We start from the raw sequence: 21,859 nt of genomic DNA on the forward strand, positions 1-21,859 counted from the left end.
TCCAGCCCCCAGTCACTCGTCCTTTGGCTTTTCTGCAGCCAGGAAAGCGTCCGCTTGGAGCTCGGAATCGCTGAGGTGCTTCTTCTCGTGCCCTGGTTCGGCTTTCGTCCTTGTCCAGGAGGGGGAGCGGAGGTAGCCGGCTCGGGGGGTCGGGTGGGGATGCAGGCCTGCGCAGAAAGAGAGGGGAGAGGAGAGGGAGGGAGGGGGTCCCCTTCGGCCCGTGGGCCGGAACAATGGCCCCTCCACCTGCCATGGTCGTTGAACCAAGGCTGCCCAGCAGCTCTAGCTGGGGAACCCGGAACTCCCCACTCAGCACCCTCTGTTGAGTCCTGCAAGGCTCATCTGTGCGTGGGGAGCGAAGGGTACAGAGTCCCCCTTGAATGGGGGAGGGAGTGAAGCTCTACTTCTTTCACACACCCCCAGATTCTGAGCTTCTGGTCCACAGGAAGCCCCCCTCCACACCAGCTTTTCCACCTCCCTCCCTCCATTGCTGATTCCAAGTAGGGAGGTCATCCTCATACAGGGAGGTGGCTTTGCATCTCTCTGTTCCTGGGAAGCAGCAGCAGCAGCAGCAGCAGCTGTCGCCACTCCCCCCCAGCAAGATGTTACGTGCAGCAGCAGCAGCACATCATCTCATCATCACCATCTTGAGGGGGGGTGGCAGAAAAGGGAGCAAGGTGGGGGTGGATGGACACCGGATGGACGCACGGCTGTTGAGACAGCTGTTGAGCACCCAACAGCTGGCCCCAGCCCAGTCCAGCTGTTCTTGAGCTTTGTCACTCTGAAGTCAGCGGGTCCTCTTTGGAGGCTGTGGAATTTATGATGCAGCTTGGATACTTGTGTGTGTGCGCACGCACACACGTGCGCAAGAGAGAGAGACAATGTGCACGCCCAATTAAGCAGGTATCATGCAGTGTTGACTGCCACACAGACCTTGCTGCCGTCTAATGGGACCGATTGGCTAGGTGACCTTTCCGCCCTGGCCAGGCGAGCTGAGCCAACGGCCCTGCAGATCATGCAGACCCCTCTGGCTGATGCACCCTGTGGGGGGAGGATTTCCCTCTTGGCCCTGAAATTGACCTCCCTGCCCGCGCCCACTGTGATTAGATGCATGGAAGTGACAGTAACAATAATAATAGATGCTCTTGGAATTAGATACCCGATGATAATAACAATAATAATGGCTGCCTGGCTACCAAATAGTATCCATTGGGGTTGTGAATCAGTTTGCCCTTCAGGACTGCCAAGCCTATTGTGCACAACACCTCCCACGAGCCTACCCCATCCTTCTGCTGGGGCTAATTTCCACATGTCCCTCTCCAAATGCTGACCAGGAAGACGGCTGGGGGGGGAATGCAGCATCCTGTGATTCCCCCAGTCTGAAAGAGGGAGGGAGGGAGGGAGGGAGGGAGGGAGGGAGGGAGGGAGGGAGGGAGGGAGGGAGGGAGGGAGGGAGGGAGGGAGGAAGGAAGGAAGGAAGGAAGGAAGGAAGGAAGGAAGGAAGGAAGGAAGGAAGGAAGGAAGGAAGGAAGGAAGGAAGGAAGGAAGGAAGGAAGGAAGGAAGGAAGGAGTCTCTAAGGTGGCCCGAGCGGGGCAGCGTTCCAGGGAGCCGTGGGGAAATTCAGCATCCCCTCTGGACTGGGGTCTCCTCAGTCAGCCCTGGATCTGCCGGGGCTGTGGAGAACTGCTGCTTCTGGCTGCGTTCTTCAGCGTTGTGTGACCCGAGATTGCGGTCAGAGGGGAGAGTGGCAGAGCCCGTTCCTCTGTTCCAAGGGCTGCCCCTTCCGATTGCTGCCGGGTCGAATGGGCTCGCAGAGCCGAAGGCAGCGGGGGCACCCCAAAAAGCAAGGCAAGAAGCGGCCGTGCTCCAGCCATCATGCACAGCCAGAGGGCGGTGCTTGGCGCTGAATGCCCGGGCCGTCAATTAAGCGCCCCCCTTGGAGACTGTGGGAGGGGCAACTTACCCGTAGGTGGCTCACGGGCTACGTTTTCCTCATCGGAGTCAGCAAATACCTCGGCCAGCTCTTGGTCAGACATGTCCGTCAGCTCCGTGAGGTCCAGCAGGTCGAAGTGCACCTCGAGAGAGGAGACGCTGCTCAGGGGTTCTGGGAAGAGATGCGGGGAGAGAAGCTGGGGAGGGGCCAGAAGAGGGGGGCTTTCAAGGGTGGCCCCCTCCTTCTGGGGGAAGCTCTTCACTGGAGGTGGCTTGTCACCTTTCTCCTCGTTCCCCCCTCCTTTTGGGGGCCTTCTGCCGATTCACGCTGTGAACATTAATTGGACATACATTCGCAGGAAGGGTGTTTAAACATTCTGGCGCTGGTGCAATTAACTTCGGGGGATGATATGCTGCTGCCTTTAGTCCAGGGACCTCAGAGGGTCAGACGCTGGAGAAAGAGGCCTGCTTGGAAACATTAAAAAGGTGGGAGGCCCGTATTTTCATCCTCCCGCACTGTTGCCTTGGGGGGCTGCCCTCCTAGCGGCAGAGATTTTATTGATTAACGTGTTTAGTCAATTTACATCCTGCCTTTTGTGAGAGCAGCTCAGGGTGCTGTTTCTGCCCCGCGAGGCAGTTTTTGCTCAGAGCGCGCGACTGGCCCAAAGTCACCCAGGGAGCCGTGTCAGTGGCGGAGGGCGGACTAGATCCCCGGGCCCCGGCTGCACGTCCAGCACCTTCACCGCTGCCCCATCCTGGCTGTCTGAATCCTTCAACCAGGGACCCCCCCAGGCTGGCTCTCTCTCCCCGCTCCTCCCCACACGCTGCATGCAGATATTTGTCCTTTGGGGCAACCCCGGTCTCCATTTGGACAGCAGAACCAAGACCAGGGACTGACTCGGTACAAGGAATCGCCTCCTTTCCCCTGCTAATGCAGGGACAGGCAGAGCCTTGATGGCAGGGGACCGTGGGGTGAGTGGACAGGGGGTTTTCACAGGTGGGATTTGGAGCTTTACACTTTCTCTTGGGGCTTCCTTGTTTCCAGGTTTGCTGAGCCCGCCTAGGGCTGGTTCTCTACTTACGCCGGCGCTCTGCAACCTGCAGCAGCCCTGAAGTGGGGACTGGGACCCCTCCTTCCTCCTCAGCCGGAGAGCTGCGGGGCTCTTCTACCAGTCCGTGCATGGAGAGGGTAATGGGGGCCAGCCCCTCCAGTTTCAGGGCTTCTTGGGTCAGCTCTGAAATGACAAAATGGGCATTGAGGAAGGGGTTGTTGTGGGGTGACAGCTGAGGGTCCCGGCCTGCTCAGCCTCACAGCTGCCTCCCGGTTTACCCGGGAAGGGTAAAACCAGAGCCCTTTGGGTAGATGGGCAGCCACGCACATTTGGTGACAAATGACATTTTAAAAAGGGGAGGTCGGAGTCTCCTGCACAGCCCCTCCTGCTGGGTACTTGAAGGTGGGCCTGAGGCTGCCCCAGCGGCACAACCACTCAAACCCAAAGATGGCCTCTTGCCTGCCAAAGGGGACGCCAGCAGGGCTTACGGAAGGAAGCTCCCAGTGCCATGGTCAGGGGATCGAGCAGAGCCCCTGCAAAAATGCTAAGAGTGGGGGGAGGGCAAGGCCCCTCCCCCTCCCCAGTAGCATCAGGGACGTCCCTGTTGGCAAAGGGTGCCTTGGGGGCACCGCCAGGGCTGCTCTGCCCGATGGCTGGCTTCTCTTTGGTGATTCCTGCTTGCTTAACCTCTGCCCCCCTTTGAAGGGACCACTTTCCAACCGCTGGCTGTGTGTGCAGGCCGCTCGACACCCGGTAACTAAGAGAGAGCCCTCGCAGACAGGCAAGGTGCAGAACTGGATGAGCAACAGCTGTTGGGTACCAGGAGCCTAAGACGCGGCTCCAGCACCAGCCTCCGCGCCTGCAGAGACAAAAGGCCGGCTTGTTTCGGAGCAGGTGGCAGGCACCACAAAGGCTGATCTATCCGAGGAGGGAGAGGCAACTGGGGCCGCAGCCCTGGCCATGTGCCAGGTGTGCCTCAGATACCCTCTTCCTCCCTTTGACAGTGGGGTGGCCCCTGGGAGCAAGTATGCCAAGGCCCCATTGATCTGGAAGTGCCTGAGAATGCTGTAGCATCTGTCAGCAGCTGCCTTGCTGATGATGCCTGCCTGCCTGCCTGCCTGCCAGCATTTAGTTTCCAACAGTGTCTGCTTCAGCGCGTGATGGGGGGCAGCAGGAGAGTCTCTGCGCAAGGTCCCTTTCAGCCTGGGGAAGGAACATATCCACGCGCCCGGACAGGGAAGACGCTTAAGGGCCCTGGGCTCACCGTCGTGCAGAGGTTCTGCCCCAGCTGCGTTCAGGAAGGGGCCTTGCAAGCACGGGTCTCCTTATGCACCCTCTTCTCTGGCATAATCGCGTCTGGATCACCAGATCATTTTGTCTGCCAGGAGGGTGAGCCAAGCTGTTCTGCCCACAGCCTTTTCCATCGGTTAGCAGGGAAGTGGAGGCACAGCAGGATCTCACAGCAGGAAGCGGAAGCTTAAACTCCTCTTCCTCAGCAGGCAGAAAAGGGAAGGGAGGGAGGGGATGAGAACATACGTGTGCCTGAATGCAAGTAGATGGGATCGCTGCACATGCGTGTGAGGCAAGTGAGAGCTCTGACCCACAGCCCTTCCCAAATGCAGGACCTAAAGGTCGCTGTCCTTGCCGGGAGATTTACTGCCTGCTCAGATGCCCAAGTTGCTTGTCTGCAGAAGCTTGAGACCATCCCAAAGAACTGGGTGATTTATTGCTCCCCCAAAGGTCTGGGGCACCTTGGGAGGCAAATCCACTTGAGAGCAGCCCCCTACCGGAACGGGGCTAGCCGAGAGGACTGGCGTCTGGCGCAAGCCTCGAGAGCCGAAAATAAGCCACGTCCCCTGACCAAGAGGCTTAGGCGACTGGTGCCCTCCAGGCAGGCAGACGCCAGTTCCCCCCCCAGCACCGCCACGGCTGAGAACGACCATTGAGTGCTGGCACCTGAAGGGGCCCAGATCGCAGGCAGCCGGCTGAACACCTGCAGGAACAGTTTCAGGAGAAGGATTTAAATCTGGAAGCTGAGTGGAGGAATGGTTACCAAGAGCCCCAAGCCACGCCAGAAGCCCCTCTGCACCTGGGCTTGCCTTTCCTAATGGCACAGATTTCCTTCAGTGCTTGTGCCACACCACCTCATTTGGCTCCCAGGCCCAGCCGGGGGTGGGTGAGGGCAGAACCCTGCTCCAGATTGCTGGGTAACATCCCAGCTTTATGTACCAGGGAGGGGAGGGAGGGAGGGAGGAAGGGGGAGCCAGGCAGAAGGGAGGAAAACAGCATCCAGAGCGCAAAGCCGTGAATTATTCATGGCCAGTTTTTTTTAACAAGCCTAGTGTGGGAAAATCGCAAAGCAGGCGAGGCACGAATATAGCAGGGCACTTCCACTTCTCAGTAGGCTGAGGTCAGCACTACAGGCTTGAAAAAGGGGTTGAACTTGGAAGCATCTCCCGCTTGGAAGGGGCTCTCCTGTGCCTTTTCATCCGACAAGGGCCTTTCCTCCTGGGGCCTGAGAACCCGTCTTCGCCTCGGCTGCTCGCTCAGGCTGCTTCTGGGAAGCCCCGTGGAGGCCCCCAGATGCGCTCTGTCAGCGAGGACCCCCTGCAAGCGGTGTGTGCCTGCCCGCTTCCCACAAGTTGCATGTCCACAACCGATGGGGAAGAGAATGCTGGGAAGGCTCGAACGATAGCTTGATGTTCTGGTGGTGGCCATTTCAGCAGGACACCCAAGACCCCGCTGGCACAGAGGGTCCCCATAGATGCCATCCTCCCCCAGGGCTGCCTCTCCATTCACCCGCCTCCAGCGCTTGGCCAGACACAATTTGCCCAGCATGTTCAGTTAAGGCAGGAGCATATGGCTGTATCCCTCCCTCCCACAACAGTCTGCCACACTTGTGTGGCTATTCTTGTTTCGCAGCAGGGCGGATTTTGTGCACGGGAAGGCTGTACCTATACCGTGCAAAATCCTTTAGCTGGGCCATCCCCCACGCCAAGGCCACATCCTGCTCCACTCCTCTGGGCCGGGATCGAGCCCGTCTCTTGGGCGCTCCGGAGCGATGTGCTTTTGGGGGGCTGGAGAGATGGAGCTTGGCTCAAGGGCCTTGTGGGATGGAGGACTCAGCTCAAGCCCTGGGCACTGTAAGCGGCACCAGCCGGCTGCCCGCCTTCTTTGCCAGCCCAAGGACAGGGAACTGGGCCTGCGTTTCAGCCAGCCCTGCAGCAGGTCGCAGCACTCCACGGTCCAAACTGCTCCCTTAAAGGACTCCTCCTCGTGGATGGCTTTCTTTTCCAGTTCTGAGCCTGGCTGCGGCTTCTCTGCAGCTGATTCCGTTGCTCTGTTTTTGCACTTACGGCTCCCTTTTCTGGCTGGAGGGCCTCTCCCTCGAGCAAGCTTGCGTGAACAACCAACAACGGGTCCTTTACCCACTGAAGGAGCAAGCCTTGGCTTAGAGGGAGCTAATTCTTACTGGGACGGCTAGAGAAGCTCCCAGAATAATGAGACACTGACCTTTCTTTGATCTCCTCTGTTTCTTATGGGTGGCGACAATTTTGCAGCGGGGAAGACAGCAGGATAAGCTGCGTGGTCATGGCCCTGGAGAAGCCAGCATCAGAGATACAGGGGGTGAAACTGGAGTGGCCGGGCGGTTCAGGGGATGCCGTAAAGCCTGAGGTGGAGCAGCTCCTGGGTTTGTGGGTTGCTCTGGGCTGGCAGAACTGCCTCAGCTGGGCTTCCTGTCCAACCCTCTGGCCCCCTTTGAGCTTCCACCTGCCTCAGCAGCCCCATCCTCCCAGGGGCACCGAGCAGGCTGTTCCCTTCACTCTGGCCCCGGGGCTGCTGCCTTCCCTCCTCCAGCACCCGATTCCCGCCCACCCTGCCTCTCTCTGCTCCAGCAGCCGCCCTGCAGTCGAAGGGGGGCTCGGAAGAGTCTTGGGAGCGTTATTCTCCCATCAGCAACAAGGCTGCTGCTGCTGACTCACGTTACAGGACCCCAGCCCAGCAAGCTGCAGGTTGGCACAGTGGGGGGGGGGGGGAAGGGGGCGGACCTGGCAGGGTCTGCTGAGGTCCGAATCACCACAAACTGAATTTGCCATGCTGGCAGCTCTTCCCCAGAACCATAAATGAGGCGGGGGGTGTGCTGAATTCTGGGGAGGGGACTTGCAGAGCCATTGATCCAATGCAGAAAGTCCTCAGAGCTCTTCCACCCTGTCCAGCCACTGCCTCCCCGGTTGGCATTTGGAGGAGGTTGCTTTTGCCCCGTTGGGTCAAGATGGGAACTAACCTGGTCCATGCTCAAAGGCACGGGGCACATCCACCCCACGGGAAGGGTGAGCCGTAGGAGTGGGGGGCAGGTCCTGATCAGACAAGGAGTTAGAGAGGAACCCTGGAAAGGGAGAGCAGCTGCACAGGGCCTCCCGCTGGGCTGCCGCTCCCCACCCCCCTTCCTGGGCGCACACAGCCAGAAGCCCACCACCTTCCCGACTTCAGACTGGAGCCGCGAAGATCCCAGATCCGAGGCAGAGGCCAGGGAGGGTCGGCAGACTCACAGACCCCTCCCGGATCGTGGCACCCGGACGTCTTAACCTCTTGACATGAGAGCCCGCGATACAATCAAAGCCCCAGAAGCTTTTGTGAGCTGCAGCAGGCACCGACCCGAAATGCACGCACATTCACACGTGCGACGCGAGTCCGACAGCATTCCAGTCACACCCCACTGCGTGCTCCAGGCATTCCCCAGGGAGGCCGCGATCTGTTCTGCCTGCCGTCCCGCGGAAACTCCGTCCCCTCTTGGCTTAAAAGGGGCCACGAGCTCCGGGGCGTTCCTGCCTCCGGCGCCTAAAGGACTATCCCCTCTTCAATGGGGGAGCCCTAAGGACGGGGGGGGCGGGGGGAGAGAGTTGTCTGCCAGACCCTCCCGGCTCTTTGGAGCCGCTTAGCTTTCAGCACTTCAGCCGCGCAAGTGAAAAAGTGGGAAGGGGCGTCCAAAGTTGGCAGGCGGCGCCTTTCTGGAGAGAATCCCGCTTCTGGTCGGGGAGGGGAGGGCCCCGTCCTCCGGTCCCATTACGCCCGTCCCCCAGACCGGGAACCTCCCAGGCGCCCGGCGCGGCCAACGGACGAGCCGACTCCCTCGCCGCAGCGCCGGGCCGACCCCGCGGGCCCCGGGGCTCCCCATCTGGCCAGCCCCTTCCAGCAACGGCCGCTCGTCCGCGCCCGCCGGCCGAGTCGGGGGCGCCCCTCGCCCCCCGAGCCGGCCGGCCGAGCCACTCACCCGGGGGGGCGGCCCCTCCTGGCGTCTCCATCCGTCCCGGCTGCACCAGACGCTCGCTGAGCCGCCGCCGCCGCCTCCCTCCGCGCCGCCGTGGCCACTGCAGCAGGCGCAGCAGCAGGAGCAGCCGCCCGAGCGCACATCGCCGGCGGGGAGGAGCGGGCCCGGCGCGGGGGAGGGCGCCCCGCAGCAGCAGCAGCAGCAGCAGCAGCAGCTGCAGTCGCCGCTGCCGCCGCCTTAGAGGACAGAGGAGGGCCGCCGCCGCCGCCGCCGCCGAGCAGCGCAAGCCGAGGGGAGGAGACTCCGGGCGGGGCCAGCCGCGGGCTGGCACGCAGCCCACCCGTGGCTTCAGCCGGCCCATGGCGAAACGAGCGGGCGGCCGGGCGTCGGAGCTCGGCAGACCAGGGGGAGGGCGAGGGCTCCTCTGCGCACAAGCGAAGCGCCGGGCTCAGGGAGTACCTGCGTGCCTGAGGCAGAGGGGCGTGACCCCCCCGCCTCTGGCCTCGCAGCGAAGCGCAGCAGCAGCAGCAGCAGCAGCAGCAGCAGCAGCGCCGGCTCCGGAGGGCGGGGGCCGAGCGGCGGGGCTGGCCGCGCGCGATCCCCGCCGCCGCCGCCCCTTCCCCGCTCGTCCTGTTGTGGGACCGCCGGCGGCCTTTCGAGATCCCCGCCGGCTGAGCCGCGGGCGTTCCTCCGCCCTGCTTCGCCCCTCCCGTCGGCCGCCGGCCCGGCCTGGTGCCCGGTTCCGGTGACAACCGCTCCGCGCCGCCGCCCCCGGGCTCGCCGTGCCCGAGCCGGATCCCTGGCGGGCGCGGGCCGAGGGGGAGCGGGGCTGCTCGAAGCTCGGGGTCAGCCAAGGTGGCACTCTGCGCATGGACAGGGGTGCCCTCCTCCGGCTGAGCGCAGCTGTGGGGCTGACCCTGCTTTGCGGGCCTTCCCGGCGCGGAGCCCCCTCCGTCCGTCCGTCCGTCCCGGGGCCCCCAGGGAGCCGCCCGGGGCTGGGCTGGGCGGGGCAGGGCGCCCCGCGGGGCCGGCCCGGTACCCGCCCTCCGAGCCCGCGGGCGAGCGCGCGACGGCGGCCCCACCCCGTTGCCAGGGCGGTCGCCAGGGGCGGAGCGCGGTCCCGCCCCTCTCGCGAGGCTTGGGCGGCGGTTGCCCGGAGACGCGGCGGCCGAGCGTCTCTGTCCGGCCGCGCCATGGTGAGGGCCGCTCCGCTCGCGGGGGTGCCTCGGGCGGGCCGGGGCGGGCGGGATCGCCCGGCCCGAGGCCTGGGGGCCCTCTCCCGGCCGGGGGGCGGCGGCTGCCCTCCCCTCCCGCAGCGGGCCCGCCTGGCTGCGCTGGGGTGCTGGCCGGGCGCGAGCCCGGGCGGGGGCAGCGCGGATCCCCCCCTCGCGGGCGGCGGGGGGACCCACCGCAGCTGTCCTCCCCTCCCCCTCCCCCGTCGTCCAGGCGCCCAAAAAGAAGGGGGAGAAGAAGGCCGGCGGCGGCGGCGGCGGCAAGAAGGGCAAGGGCGCGAAGGGCCCGGCGGTGGTGGACGCGCTGCCCCCCGAGGGCATGAGCAAGGAGCAGGTGGGTCGCCGGCGCGGGCCGCCGGCCCCGGTCCCCGGCGGGGGGGGCGGGGGGTCCCGGCCGCCCGCGGGCAGCCCCGCCAGCGCCCGGCCGCCTCGGACTCTTGCAGCTGGAGGAGCACATGGCGCGCGTGCGGGAGGAGCTGGACCGCGAGCGGGAGGAGCGCAACTACTTCCAGCTGGAGCGGGACAAGATCCACACCTTCTGGGAGATCACGCGGCGGCAGCTGGACGAGAAGAAGGCGGAGCTGCGCAACAAGGACCGGGAGATGGAGGAGGCCGAGGAGCGCCACCAGGTGGAGATCAAGGTGAGCCGCGCCGCGCCGCGCCGCCCCCCGGTGGGCCCCCGCTCTGGCTGAGCGGGTCGGGGGGCAGCCAGGAAGCCGGCCTGCCGCTGGCAACGGGCCAAGCTGCAGGCGGGCACGAGCGGGCTGGATGGCAGGAGAGGAGCTGAGATCGGGTCGCAGCCGGATGGAGGTGCTGCTTGTCGGAGCCGTCTGGGGTCTCGCCCGCCTCGCAGGCAGGCCGGCCAGCGTCTCGGCTCGTTACCTCAGGTGTACAAGCAGAAGGTGAAGCACCTGCTCTACGAGCATCAGAACAGCCTCACCGAACTGAAGGCGGAGGGCACCGTGGCCATGAAGCTGGCGCAGAAGGAGCACCGCTCTCAGGAAATGGACCTGCGCAAAGACATGCGCACCCTGAAGGTGGAGCTGAAGGAGCAGGAGCTGGCCAACGAAATGGTGGTGAAGAACCTTCGACTGGTAAGCGCGATGTGGGCTTGGCTGCTCTGCTTTGGGGAGGGGGCGCCCCACCCCCCCACCCGTGAGCAAACCAACCTTGTCTCTGCTTCGGCATTCGGCAGAGCAGCGTCTGCCTCTGCGGGACCCGTCCCTAAGCAGCATTGCTGTCTTAACAGAAGCAGCAAGAGGACCTGACACACCTACGCAATGACTTTGAGAGACAAGTGAAAGGTCAGTCCCGGGACTCGGTACGTAACCCGGAGTGCAGAAGCCCACCTCCACCACGCTCAGCGGCCTCTCTTCAGCACAGCTCAGCAGCCACAGTCTCATTTCTTAGACAAATCCAAGAGTATGTGAGCACTGCTTCACCGTGGGCAGTGTGAATGTTTGTAACTGTGGAGTCAGGCTGTTTTCCTGTGTGTCCTTCGTGCTGTTTTGTGACCAGAGTAGGAGGGGAGGGGAGCTGGGTAAGGAGGGCGTGTGTGTTCAGGTTCCATCACCCATATCGGTCTGTGAATGAGTTGCACGCTCCTGTGCTGCACGATAAGAGTTACAAAAATGATCTGCTGCTTTATGGGGTGTGAGATTTTCCTGTGCCTTTGGGTGGGTCTTCAGGCTAGAGCCTTGTTGGGGCCTAGTGAATACCTGCCCCATCTCCTCCAGAGCCACTGGCTGAGGATAGAGACTGGCATAGTTGCTGGCCTGGGGGAGCACTCAGCCTGCCCTGGGGGCTCCTCCTGCAGAGATTGAGGCCAAGTACGAGAAGAAGATGCGAGTGCTGCGTGACGAACTCGACTTGCGCAGGAAGACGGAAATCCACGAGATCGAAGAGAGGAAGAACGGTCAGATCAACACGCTGATGAAGAATCACGAGAAGGCCTTCAGTGACATTAAGAACTACTACAACGATGTCACGCTCAACAACTTGGCGCTGATCAACACTCTCAAGGTAAACCACAAAGCAGTCTTCTCTCCTGGCATCACCAGGTTGCTGAAGGCCTGAGCAGCCGGACCCAAATGTGGGCGTGGGTTGGCTTTTCCCCGTTTGGGTGGTCTGATGGGAATATTCACGCCTTCCAATGTGGGCCAGCCCCTGCTGTAATGGGGAGCTTCATATTCCTTTTTTGGCCTGGAACAGAAGCTTATCTGAAGGTTTTTTTTAGGAGCTTATTGTCTCTGATATTAATTGCAAGCATGAAAAATAGCGGTACTCTTTGGTTCAGGAAGTAAAATAAAAATCCACAGTAGGGTCATATTAGGACTAAGCAAACAGACAGAAGAACATGCAAGCGTTTGAGTTGTCCTGCCGTTGTGTCACGGCTTGGTCCTTACGTGTTTGCGTGTGGGTCTTTTATCTGAATGGAAAAGGAATGGTTGGAGAGAGGGGAAGTGGTGGCAGCTGGCCTTGCAGGTCTGAGACGCCCCCCGCCTCAAATTCTCTGGAATACAGGAGCAGATGGAGGAAATGAAGAAGAAAGAAGATCACCTGGAGAAGGAAATGGGTGAAGTGCTGCTGCAGAATAAAAGGTTGACGGAGCCGCTGCAACGATCCCGGGATGAAGTCTCTGAGCTGCAGAGGAAGCTGACTCACTATGAGAAGGACAAGGCCATGTTGGCAGTAAGTCACGCCTACGTTTGGGATGGGGACCAGGCATTCAGGCTAGCTTTAGGGTAACGATGTGTAGCGGAGTTGGTGTAATGCAGTTAATGCTAATGTGGCCCTCTTGAAAATGGCTTCAGAGTGTTGTAGGGAGAAAAAAGTGAAAGGTGGGTATTTTCTCCCTTTTCTGCCACTTTCTGCAGACTCCCTGAAGCTCCCTGAGCTCATGGGCTACCAGTAGATTATAGACCTGCTTGAGGACTTCATAGTTCAGGGTCTTTTGTGGCATGTAGCAGATTCAGCAGAGCGTTGATATTCACAGAAAGAAGATTGAGGGGTGTACGAAAATCTTGGAGCCCTCCCTTCCCATTCTAACATTCCTCTTTTGCACTCTCTCTGAGAAGTGCCACACGTGCATTCTTCGCTCCTGCTATTCCACAAACGTCTTGTGGCTGTTCTGAGCCCCCTTTCCCCTCCAGAGCATTCAGGCCCGACTGAAAGTCACTGAGAAAGAACTGAAGGATCTTCAGTGGGAGCACGAAGTGCTGCAGCAAAGATTCATCAAGGTGAGGGTCGAGGGCCAACCATTACTCAGTGGTTGATCCTGGTATGGGTGGAAGAGGGTCCTGGACGTTGAAGGGGGAGAATGAAAAGCCAGGCCTGCTTCTGCAAATAGCCAAAGGAACTCCACCCCACTGGGAGAGAGCCCAGTGTGCCTGTGCTCTGGGGTTTTAGGCAGATGTTGAGGGCTGAACCTAGACATCTTGCATGCAGAAGGGCTCTGCTCCCGAGCAGCTGTTTCTTTCCTGACATTTTTCTACCTCCCTGGAGGTCTGGGTGCTGGGCACCCTTAATCCTGGGCACACAGTCTGATGCTGGGATGCGCTTAATGCTCTCTGCTGCCGACTCGTGAGGGAGGTTGCCTTGCGGACTGCCTCCATAGGTGCAGGACGAGCGCAATGACCTGTACCAGAAGTTCACCAAAGCCATTAACGAAGTACAGCAGAAAACTGGCTTCAGGAACCTGCTGCTGGAGCGGAAGCTGATAGGCCTCGCCGGCCTTCTGGAGAAGAAGGAAGTGCAGCTGAACGAGGTGTTGGCTGCCTCCAACCTCGATCCTGGCGCGCTCTCTGTGGTCACCCACAAGCTGGAGGTAGCGGACCCCCCCCAACCTCACCTGCCTGCCGTGTTAGCGCTTTGCTCTTCAGATTCTGTCTATCTTGGATGGTGAAAAATGGGACAATTCCTCCCTGTTGCAGCAGCGAGCAAGGCTCTTTGGGACTGGACCCTGCCTTGCTGCTGAGTGGTCCCCAGGGGCAAACAGGAGGGCAGAAGGGGCTTCCTAGAAGAAATGTACTTTGGTTTCCCCCTGAGCCATTCGCCTTTTCCAAGAAACGGCACGGGAGGGGGTCTGGCTGAGCCGAGGCTGCATCGTCACAAAGCGGCAGAGCCACCTGGGAGTCCCTGAGGCAGCGCCCGCGCTTTCCTTTGAAAACTCAACCACGTGGGGGTCTTCGGCTAGTGATGTGGTAGAGCAGAGGCTTTGCTGTACTCCTTTGCTCTCCCTCAGGGAGGAGAATATAATGGGGCAGATCTTTTGGGCTTTTCTGATACTTCCAGTGCTAGAAGTCAGATTCCTTCATATGCGCTGCTTCCCAGCCCGAAAGGCCGGCTGCTCTCGTGGAAGCCTAGCAAGAGCCATGTAAAGTTGATTGGGCATCTTCTTATGGCCCTGGCACAGAGGAATGTTTCCTGGACTGTAAGCAAGCCCTGGCTGACAGCAGAAGATGGCCTGGCGGGTAGTCCCCATTAGGATGCGAGGGCAGACCCTGTTCTGCCCCCTCCCTTCAAGGACGGATCACAGCCACCAAGAGCACCATGGCTCTTTCTTGTCGGGATCCCAAAGGTCTTCTCCCCCCTTATCCTCCTCTCCTGGCCAATCTCTGGGCTGGCTGGAGGGGTGGAAATCAGCGTCTCCAGCAACTTGGCCTGTCTGGGAATGGGGTGAGCAACTTACACATTCGAAGCCCAGTTGGCGCCAGTAACTAGAGATGCAACTCGGCAGATCCTTCCCCAGGACCCGCACCTCCTTCCACCAGCTGCTTTTGCTGTCAAGCTCTTCACATTCCTGCATTCAGCTGCTGCTCATGCAGGAGGCACCTCTGCAGAGACCTCCCAGCCATTGTCCTTTTCTGATGCTGGGACTAGATCCTGCACGAAAACCACCAGAAATGATCTTGTAGCCCAGAGTTGCATTCCATTTCTGGGGGGCAAGTCAGCCTTATTCTGACTTCCAAAGCACCAGAGAGCCTTGTTCTCCTTCAAAGGACAGAGTCAGGGGCATCTGCAGGGTTCCTCTTTCTCTTCTAGAACTTATTTGCCAGAAAGAAGTTGGGTGTTTGGTGCAATACTTAACCCCCTCGGTTACCTGCAGTTTCTTTAACATAAAAGTAATTGTGGTTTTCAGTCCTTGTGGCTGCAGAGGAAAGCTTGAAAGCAGCCTGGTGTTTCTAGTGAGATTTCAGAGGTAGGGAAGTCCGGGGGTAAGTGGGGAAGAGACAAACGGGGTCTTCAGCTGTTCCTGACAGGATGGTCAGGGACCCACCCCAGTTGGCAGTACCACAAGACACCCTGGGCACTGGAGAGCCGCTTTTGAGCCAGGTCCCTTGAATGGGGTTTTAACGGGCACGGTGCTCTTCCTTTGCAGGATGTGCTGGATTCCAAAAACAGTGCCATCAAAGATCTGCAGTACGAGTTGGCCAGGGTGTGCAAGGTAAGAGCCGTAAGTGGAAAGAGCCACGCTGGAGCGCTTGAGGTGAGAGCAAATGGAAGGTCTCTTTGGACCCTGAGGGGAAAAATAAATCCCATCGCTCCTGCATCAAAGGTGTGGGGCTTTCAGTGATCCTTTGTCGGGGAAGCCGTTTCTGCTTGTAGCATCCATGGAGCCCTGTGGTATTCAGAACCCATCCCCCCGGGAGGCCCCCTCTGGACCTGTTGGACTGCAGCCTTTCCAGCTGTTACACCAGGGGACAAAGAGAACAGTTGCCTGAGCTCCCCTTTCTGCTTCGCAGCCTTCTAAGCAAAGCAGCCCATCACCTGCAGTGGTCCTCTTGGCTGTGCGAGGGGGCAGGATCCCAAACGGGGAGGCCTCCTGAGCCATCCAGCAGCAGGGGAAATTCCCCCACTGTCCCCCGCCCACCCACCGCTTGGCCTCACAGCCCACCTCTCCCCTCACAGGCACACAATGATTTGTTGCGGACATATGAGGCAAAACTCACTGCCTTTGGGATTCCCTTGGACAATTTGGGCTTCAAACCTCTGGAGACCTCCATGCTTGGACACACGCTTGGCCAGGGCCCTGCAGGATTTGTCTCAACCCCCACGTAGCACAGCCTGTCGAAACCCGCTTCAGAAGATGATTTGCTTGAGCCCCGCAGCCAAGCCAAGCCAAGCCTCCTGCAGCTTTTTTGGGTCAGTGGAGGACGCAGCCTGCTACGAAGAGACTGGGCCAGCCTGCATTCCTTTTGTATTAAAGAGGTCTTAAGGGGGCTTTTTGTAAGTGTCAAACCCATGGCTTATGTACAGCAGTCTTTGATTCACCCTCACAGCAGGCCTGCAAAGTAGATCTTTTTATTGGTCTTGTGCTTCCTCGGAGAAAGCCGCTTGCAGCCAAGCCTGTACCCTGAGCTGGCACCACAGCTGGTCTTGGGTGCTGCCCCGTCTGGGCACCCAGGATCCCAAAGACTCTCCAGACAGCCCTCTTGGAGGGAAGCACCTGGCTCTTCCACTAGTTCCCTCGGTAGGTGACGTAGGAATAGGGGCTGAGCAGCAAGGGGATGTGCAGCTTTCGTTCCGCCGCTGGGATTGTGAAGACGACCTGCAACAAACAAGCCAAAGATTTTGGGAAGGGTGAAGGGTTGGTGGGCCTCTTGGCCTGGGGAGGGGGATCTTCTCGAATGCAGTGGGAGAAAACACCTGCAGAAGGCCAAAGGCCCACAGCTCCACTGTCTGTGGCCCTTCCATTTTTTGACGGTTGGGGGCCCAAGTACAGCAGGACCTGTTTACCCCCCTGCATGTTCCTCTGCCTACAGAAGGACTCCAGATTCCCTCTCCTCAACAGGGCGCTGAACTGTACTGGTGTGTCTGCGTGCCAGTTCGTGCAGGGGTTCCCTCAGAAAGGTGGGTTGGGCCTTGCGGCAACAGCAGCCGATCCGAGCAGGCTCCTCATGTAGAAACAGGCTTGAAGGAGCCCCGCGTCCCTGCTGTTGCCAGCAGGTGGAAGGGAGAGAAGAGCAGCACGTGCTTCTCCTCCTCCGTCCCTCTCCACGTCAAGGTTTCCTTCCATGGGGAGGAGGTTCTCTTCGCCAGGGCTGGTGACGGCATAGCTGGAGGGCCTGCTGGGACGGGGGTCAATCTACCGCCCCCCGACCTTGCTCTTTCTGCCTCTTCCCAGCGCTGGAGAGTGTGGGCAGGGGGATATTTCTGAGGTCAGATCCCTCTCAGGATGGATCCCCTTTTCTGGCTCTGGGGGGGATGCCCCTTGAAAGGGCGAAAACGCCTCAGACCGAATGCCCATGGGAGCCTGCAAGCCACATCGAGGGAGCGCTTGCTCGCTCGCTCGCAGCTGAGGAGCCGACTTACTTCCACGTAAGGATAGAAGCTGGTGAGGCCCTGTTGCTGCCAGTACTCCCCTGTGGCAAAGTGCAGCTTGTAGGTGCCAGGCTTCAGCTGCATGGAGGCCAGCTCAGTCTTGTCCATGCGCCCGTCAGTGCTGGTCGTGCTGCAATCAAAAGAGAGCTGGGGGATGCTGCTGCGGTCCCGGCTGGCTAAACGGGGGGGGGGGCTCCCCCTTCCTCCCCACCTGGTCATTAGCTCCATCCACGTCTGGCTGGGATCTCCGAGCTGAGAGAGGCAGACAGCCAGGCCGGTGGCAGGAAGGCCAGTGAGCACGTTCAGCGCGTGGACGCTCAGGGAAGTGTGGTGGTCCTCGCTGGAGCCGGCAACCTGGGTCCAAGCGGAGAGCCGGAGAGGAAAAGGGAACCCCCCCCCCCCAAAGCGACCTGGTTTTCCGAGCTGCAGCCACCCCTCGCAGCCCGCTCCCCGCCACGGGAAGCCTTGCTTGCCGGTGCCTCTGCCGCCCCTGCGAGGGAGGACGCCCAGGGGCTGGGCTTCTGCGGGGCTGCCCAGCCTGCCGGGAGCGGCGCCACCCCCCCCCCCGCGGCTGCCAGAAAGTCTCCCCTTTCTGCCTGCCAGGCTGCCCAGGAGAGACTGACCCTTCCCTCCCAGGGGGTTTCTTACCAGATTTTCCTGGGGTCGCGCCCCACCCTCTGGCAGCCAGTCCATTTTGGCCGTTCCGATCCAGCCCGATCCGGCCCCTTGCCGAGGCGGCCTGGCAGGGGGCCAGCCGTGACTCAGCAGGAAGAATTAACCCTGCCAGGCCCGGCTGTTACTGGCAAGGAGCGCTTGGTAAGACTATCTCCTTGATGGGAGCAGCTTTCCGGGCGGCGGGGGGTGAAGGGCAGCACCGGGCAGACCCGGTCCCAAAGAAAGGAAGAGGAGGCAAAGCGGCCGCTGCCGGAGGGTTCTGGAGAGTTACCTGAATCACTGCGGTGGCGGTGGCGGAAAGGCCAGCCCCCTCGAGATCCGACGCCTGCAGGGTCAGAGTGTACCGGGGGACTTTCTGGAAAGGAATAATTTCATTGGGGAGGGGGCAGCAGAGCCCCATAAGGCTAAAAAGGGGCATCTCCTTGCACCCGCGGGCCTTTGGGATTGCGACAGTGCTGCTGTGAGTCCAACAGCTGGCAAGGGCAGCGTGGCACAAAAGTTGACCCTGATGGCTGGGGAAATGGAGATGCCTTCTTGCCTACGCAAAGTTGTAGCTCCTGAGAAAAGCCAGAGAGGGGAGCAGAGGGCGAGGGGGACGTGTCCTTCCCAGCCACCGACCAGCTCTGGCTGAGGCGCGAGCAGAGGGGGCCAGAGGGGCAGCCAAGAAGCCCTGTGTGCTGGCCTGCCGGTGGCATCGGGCCAGGCTGGAGGCGGGCATGAGGGGGCTGGACGGGAGGAGAGGAGCTGAGATCGAGTCGCAGCCAGAGGGAGGTGCTGCTTGTTGGAGCCGTCTGGGGTCTCGCCTGCCCCAGTGATTGCTCTTGACGACTGTGGGGGGGCGGCTGGTCCTCCAAGAACACTGGCCCTGGCGACGGCCTTTCACCCCTAGACCTGAGCACTGCAATGCGCTCGAGTGCTTCATGGAAGCAGGCTGGGTGCCGGCAGGTGAGCACCATCAGTGCCACTGCGGGCACTGCCTTGGCTTCTGTGGCGTGAGGGCATTCTCCAGAAGGTACCGAAACACACAAATGAGCTAGTGATCTTGGTTGTGACGTTTAGGATTAGAAGTTCACCTGGAAGCCAAACTAAATCCCATCATGAGGGCGATTCCAGGTGATTAGGAGCAAACTGTTAACATCTCAGACAGCGAATGAGCATCACAGAGTCACGTCGGCTGTGACGTAAGCAAGAAGCGTGCTTTGGGGTCACCCGAGCGCACAGGGCGCAGGGGCTCACCCAGGGGCTCCACAGCGGACACGCCTGGCCTGAGCAGCCCCCCTTGAAGGGTATTGGCTCCTCCCTCGCCGGCTGATGGGTAAGACACCAACGAAAACTACTTTGCCTCTCTTTTCCGTGTGACTGTAAACTTGGAATCTAAGTTTGAGAAACTGGGCGGAGGCGTCCCTGTTCCGCACGCGGCAGTCTAAATGCTTTCCTCTTCGTTTGTTAAGCGCACGGCAAGGAGCGCGAGCGCCAGCTGGGGCACACGGAGCGCTACGCTGTCTAGAATTTGTCTTGAGCTGGGATGTTGCACGTTTTCCTCAATGTGAGATCAGAGGAGAGGAGAAAGAGCGCGTCCAGAGATGCAGATGACCTGTTCCTTGCTATTCTTAGGAAGGCAGTAAATACTGAGTTCTTCCACAGATTTTTCAGGGAGCACTTTGGCTTGGCTTTGTGTTGATGCTCCTTACTGGCACGCCAGGGTGAGTTAGATTTGCTTTTGGGTAATGGGCTTCACGTGTGCTTGCTGACAGTATACAAATACTGTAAATAAATATACATATCTGCAGGTGTTGAAATAGAGCCACCACGTACCTCTGATCAGGTCACTCAAAACCTTTAAAGCAATGAGCTGTTCTAGGCTTCCCCTGGAGTTTCATAGCTGTTTGTCTTTAAGAGGATGCCTGATGATCTCAATTCCGTACATCCCACACCCCCAAGTGCCCCCCAGTTAGCCCCCAGCCCCTCCCTCACCTCTCTGTCCAGGCTGGCTTTGCTCAGCGAGATGAAGCCTGTTTTCGAATCGATGGCGAACATATCTCTGAGCGGCTCTGGGGGCTCCTGGCTGAGGATGGAGTAAGACACAACCCCGTTGAGGCTGTTCACGGCATCATCTTGGTCCGTGGCTGACACCTGCATCACAACGGTACCTGGACAAGCACAGCAAGGCCCTGTTCTACACGCAGCGCATTGTTCCAGCCCGGCCAGGGAACAGAAGCTGCCCCGGGCAGTTGGAAAAGGTCATCTGGCCTCGGAAGCAGGTCACAAACTCCGTGATTCTGCTGGGCTGCAGCTGCCAGATTTGTAGAACCTCACACCCCAGCTAAAGAGGAGGAAGTCCCTCAGGCGTGTGGCGACAGAGCCCTTGCAGACTCGCCAAGAGTCCAGAAATGAGATGCATTCTCAGTAGAAGAAAGCCCACAAACCCTTTGCTGTAGCTGACCATTTACCCTGCCCCAGGTAGGTCTGTCTCACACATGTGCACACAGGTACACACCTGGCTGGGCTGCTTCTGGGACAGATCCCCGGAAGACTTGCTGGATAAACTTGGGCCTGTTGTCGTTCTGGTCCAGGATGTTGATCACCAGAGTCATTGGCATCTCCACTTCTTGGCCATTTGCTGCGACTGCGTGGCAGACGAGCTGCAGAGTGGGAGCAGACCAGGGCCATTCCCTGGGAAACTGCGGAAGACCGGTCCCACCCCTGGAGGCCTTCAGCGGAAGGAGGAGAAAGGGGTCCCAGAAGGAGAAGGCAATGGAGACTCACCTGGTAGCTGGGAATGTTCTCTCTGTCCAGCGGGCGAGTCACCTTCAGCCAGCCAGTTTCCCTCTCGATGGTGAAGGTGCCGATCGGAGGGCTGTCGGCCCCCTGTCCTGTGATGCTGTAGAAGACAGTGGTCTCTTTTTCCTTGGTGGATTTGATCTGATTGGGGAGACGGGATGGAAACGTCAGTGACGGGGACGGGACGACCGCGCTCTGCCCCTCTCCACCCCCGAATGCCAAACAGGGAACTGGGGCAGGTCCCAGGGAGCCCAGGAGCAGAGCAGACCGCGGCAGCCATGCCGCCCGGCCCGATGCAGAAGGCGGGCACCAAAGCTTGGCTGAAGTGAGATCCCAAGGGGCTTAGACAAAATGTCTACGCAGCACCGTCACAAGCTGGAATTTTTGGATTCCTGCATTTGTAAGTCGTTACAACTCTGGAGGCAAAACCGATTAACCTAACAGAGCTGCCACGGAGCAAAGTCCTTACCTGCACCAAGTTCTTGGGGAAAGGGCCCCTCTCATTCTCAGAGCAAAGAATTGGGGGGATGACCCAGTCTCTCTTTTGCCGCCTCAGGCCAGGCCCAGATCGTGGGAAAGTCAGCACCTCCGCCTGGGCAGACCGACCAGTCTCCTGTGAATAGAGAGCCGTGTCTCTGGTTCCGCAGGGAAGGAAGACGCTGGTTGTTTATGCTCCCTCCTTGAGGACTGAGGGATTCAGGGGAAAGCAGAGAAAGAGGCTGCCCCCAGGTGATTCCTTGCCCCCCAGAGACAGTCTTGGCCATGCAGGGAGATCTTGCCCCAAAGCTGCATGCCCCAGGTCTAAAGCTAAGATGGGGGCAGCCTCACCCCCTTGAGGTTCTCCTTTGCTAGCCTCCAGTTTTCTGTTACCAGTCTTTTGACTTCAAGTAGAAACAGCACCGAGCAACTTTCCTAATAAACTCCCGAGAGAAGAGTGGAGCAGATCCCTTTCCACAAAGGGTTGGCCTCTCACAGCCCTCCTGGGACTCTCACAGCTGGAATTGCCAGGGTGCTCTCTGGGGAGCTCTTCTCAGGGATCTGTGCAACTGCTGCCGTGAACAATCTTTATTCTCCTTGCCTCTCCCTCTTCTTCCAGTTATTTGTTTTTAGGAAGAATTTCTGCTTTTTTCTATGCATCCACTTAAGTCTTTATCTTCCACTTATACAGGTAGTCCCCAGTTTGAGTTCCGTTCCCAAGGTCTGTCCTTAAGTTGAATTTGTATGTAAGCCCGAACAGTATTGTTGGGTAATACTGTATAAGTAGTATTGTGTAACGGACTCAAACCATTGCGTATTTAACTCAAAACACTGTGTATTTAACTTGAATGTGTTCATAAAGTAAACCATCTAGTTGATCAGGACTTATTCCTAAGCGAGCCAGAGAAGGAGCAGGATGGACTTGGCTGATGGTGGGCAGAAGGTGGGAGGGAGGCTGCAGCCCAAGACAGGCAGAATGGAGTGAGGAAGGGGATGGGATTACAGAAAAGTGCGTGGGTTCACATGGAGGAATGCAACAAAACGCCCTGTTCCACCTGCTTCTGGCAAGCCTCTTTCCTCAATGGAAGGTTATCCATCATGGAATCCAGACTTCATG

General features: G+C 59.6%; 4 protein-coding genes across 5 annotated transcripts in view; 2 read left to right on the plus strand and 2 right to left on the minus strand.

The window, feature by feature from the left end:
• Positions 1 to 12: 12 nt before the first annotated feature.
• DBNDD1 (dysbindin domain containing 1) lies at positions 13 to 8,543 on the minus strand. Its single transcript, XM_088136298.1, has 4 exons — positions 8,258 to 8,543; positions 3,016 to 3,168; positions 1,965 to 2,105; positions 13 to 167 (listed from the first exon to the last, which is right to left on the minus strand). The coding sequence occupies exons 1-4, from the start codon at positions 8,286 to 8,288 to the stop codon at positions 13 to 15; spliced, it is 480 nt and encodes a 159-aa protein (XP_087992424.1). The 5' UTR covers positions 8,289 to 8,543.
• DRC4 (dynein regulatory complex subunit 4) lies at positions 8,519 to 15,776 on the plus strand. Its single transcript, XM_088136278.1, has 11 exons — positions 8,519 to 9,450; positions 9,701 to 9,820; positions 9,930 to 10,127; positions 10,374 to 10,580; positions 10,736 to 10,790; positions 11,303 to 11,508; positions 12,010 to 12,177; positions 12,639 to 12,725; positions 13,103 to 13,312; positions 14,867 to 14,932; positions 15,397 to 15,776. Exons 1-11 carry the CDS (start codon positions 9,124 to 9,126, stop codon positions 15,544 to 15,546), a joined length of 1,794 nt encoding a protein of 597 aa, XP_087992404.1. The 5' UTR covers positions 8,519 to 9,123; the 3' UTR covers positions 15,547 to 15,776.
• The window catches only part of LOC103060195 (cadherin-1-like), an 8,999-nt gene continuing 2,913 nt past the window's right edge, over positions 15,774 to 21,859 (minus strand). Inside the window, exons 2-9 of the mRNA XM_088136287.1 lie at positions 20,735 to 20,878; positions 20,251 to 20,406; positions 19,982 to 20,126; positions 19,459 to 19,634; positions 17,756 to 17,839; positions 17,021 to 17,163; positions 16,801 to 16,939; positions 15,774 to 16,036 (exon numbers count right to left, since the gene is read on the minus strand). Coding sequence (XP_087992413.1) covers positions 15,947 to 16,036; positions 16,801 to 16,939; positions 17,021 to 17,163; positions 17,756 to 17,839; positions 19,459 to 19,634; positions 19,982 to 20,126; positions 20,251 to 20,406; positions 20,735 to 20,878 — 1,077 coding nt within the window. The 3' untranslated portion in view covers positions 15,774 to 15,946. The remainder of the gene's footprint in view (positions 16,037 to 16,800; positions 16,940 to 17,020; positions 17,164 to 17,755; positions 17,840 to 19,458; positions 19,635 to 19,981; positions 20,127 to 20,250; positions 20,407 to 20,734; positions 20,879 to 21,859) is intronic.
• LOC103048280 (B-cadherin-like) overlaps positions 17,161 to 21,859 on the plus strand; it is a 25,890-nt gene continuing 21,191 nt past the window's right edge. The window contains exon 1 of one of the 2 annotated variants that reach the window (XM_088136257.1): positions 17,161 to 17,625. The gene's annotated coding sequence lies outside the window, so the exon portion shown is untranslated. Of the gene's footprint in view, positions 17,626 to 17,826; positions 18,800 to 21,859 lie in introns of those variants that run through there. The other variant, XM_088136256.1, reaches the window with a different exon arrangement.

The sequence above is a fragment of the Python bivittatus genome, unplaced genomic scaffold, assembly GCF_059951505.1.
Source record: "Python bivittatus isolate LINGU-HERP-01145 unplaced genomic scaffold, Pbiv_v1 ctg000190_np1212, whole genome shotgun sequence".
NCBI classification, from domain to species: domain Eukaryota; kingdom Metazoa; phylum Chordata; class Lepidosauria; order Squamata; family Pythonidae; genus Python; species Python bivittatus.

Coding starts and splice junctions, on each gene's coding strand:
- DBNDD1 (XM_088136298.1), bottom strand. CDS start 8,288: ATGGAGACGCCAGGAGGGGCCGCCCCCCCGG. Junction 2,106..3,015: donor GCAGGTTGCAGAGCGCCGGC/GTAAGTAGAGAA, acceptor ATCTCTTCCCAG/AACCCCTGAGCAGCGTCTCC. Junction 168..1,964: donor AGCCCGTGAGCCACCTACGG/GTAAGTTGCCCC, acceptor CTTTCTGCGCAG/GCCTGCATCCCCACCCGACC.
- DRC4 (XM_088136278.1), top strand. CDS start 9,124: ATGGACAGGGGTGCCCTCCTCCGGCTGAGCGCAGCTGTGGGGCTGACC. Junction 9,451..9,700: donor CTCTGTCCGGCCGCGCCATG/GTGAGGGCCGCT, acceptor CCCGTCGTCCAG/GCGCCCAAAAAGAAGGGGGA. Junction 9,821..9,929: donor AGGGCATGAGCAAGGAGCAG/GTGGGTCGCCGG, acceptor GGACTCTTGCAG/CTGGAGGAGCACATGGCGCG.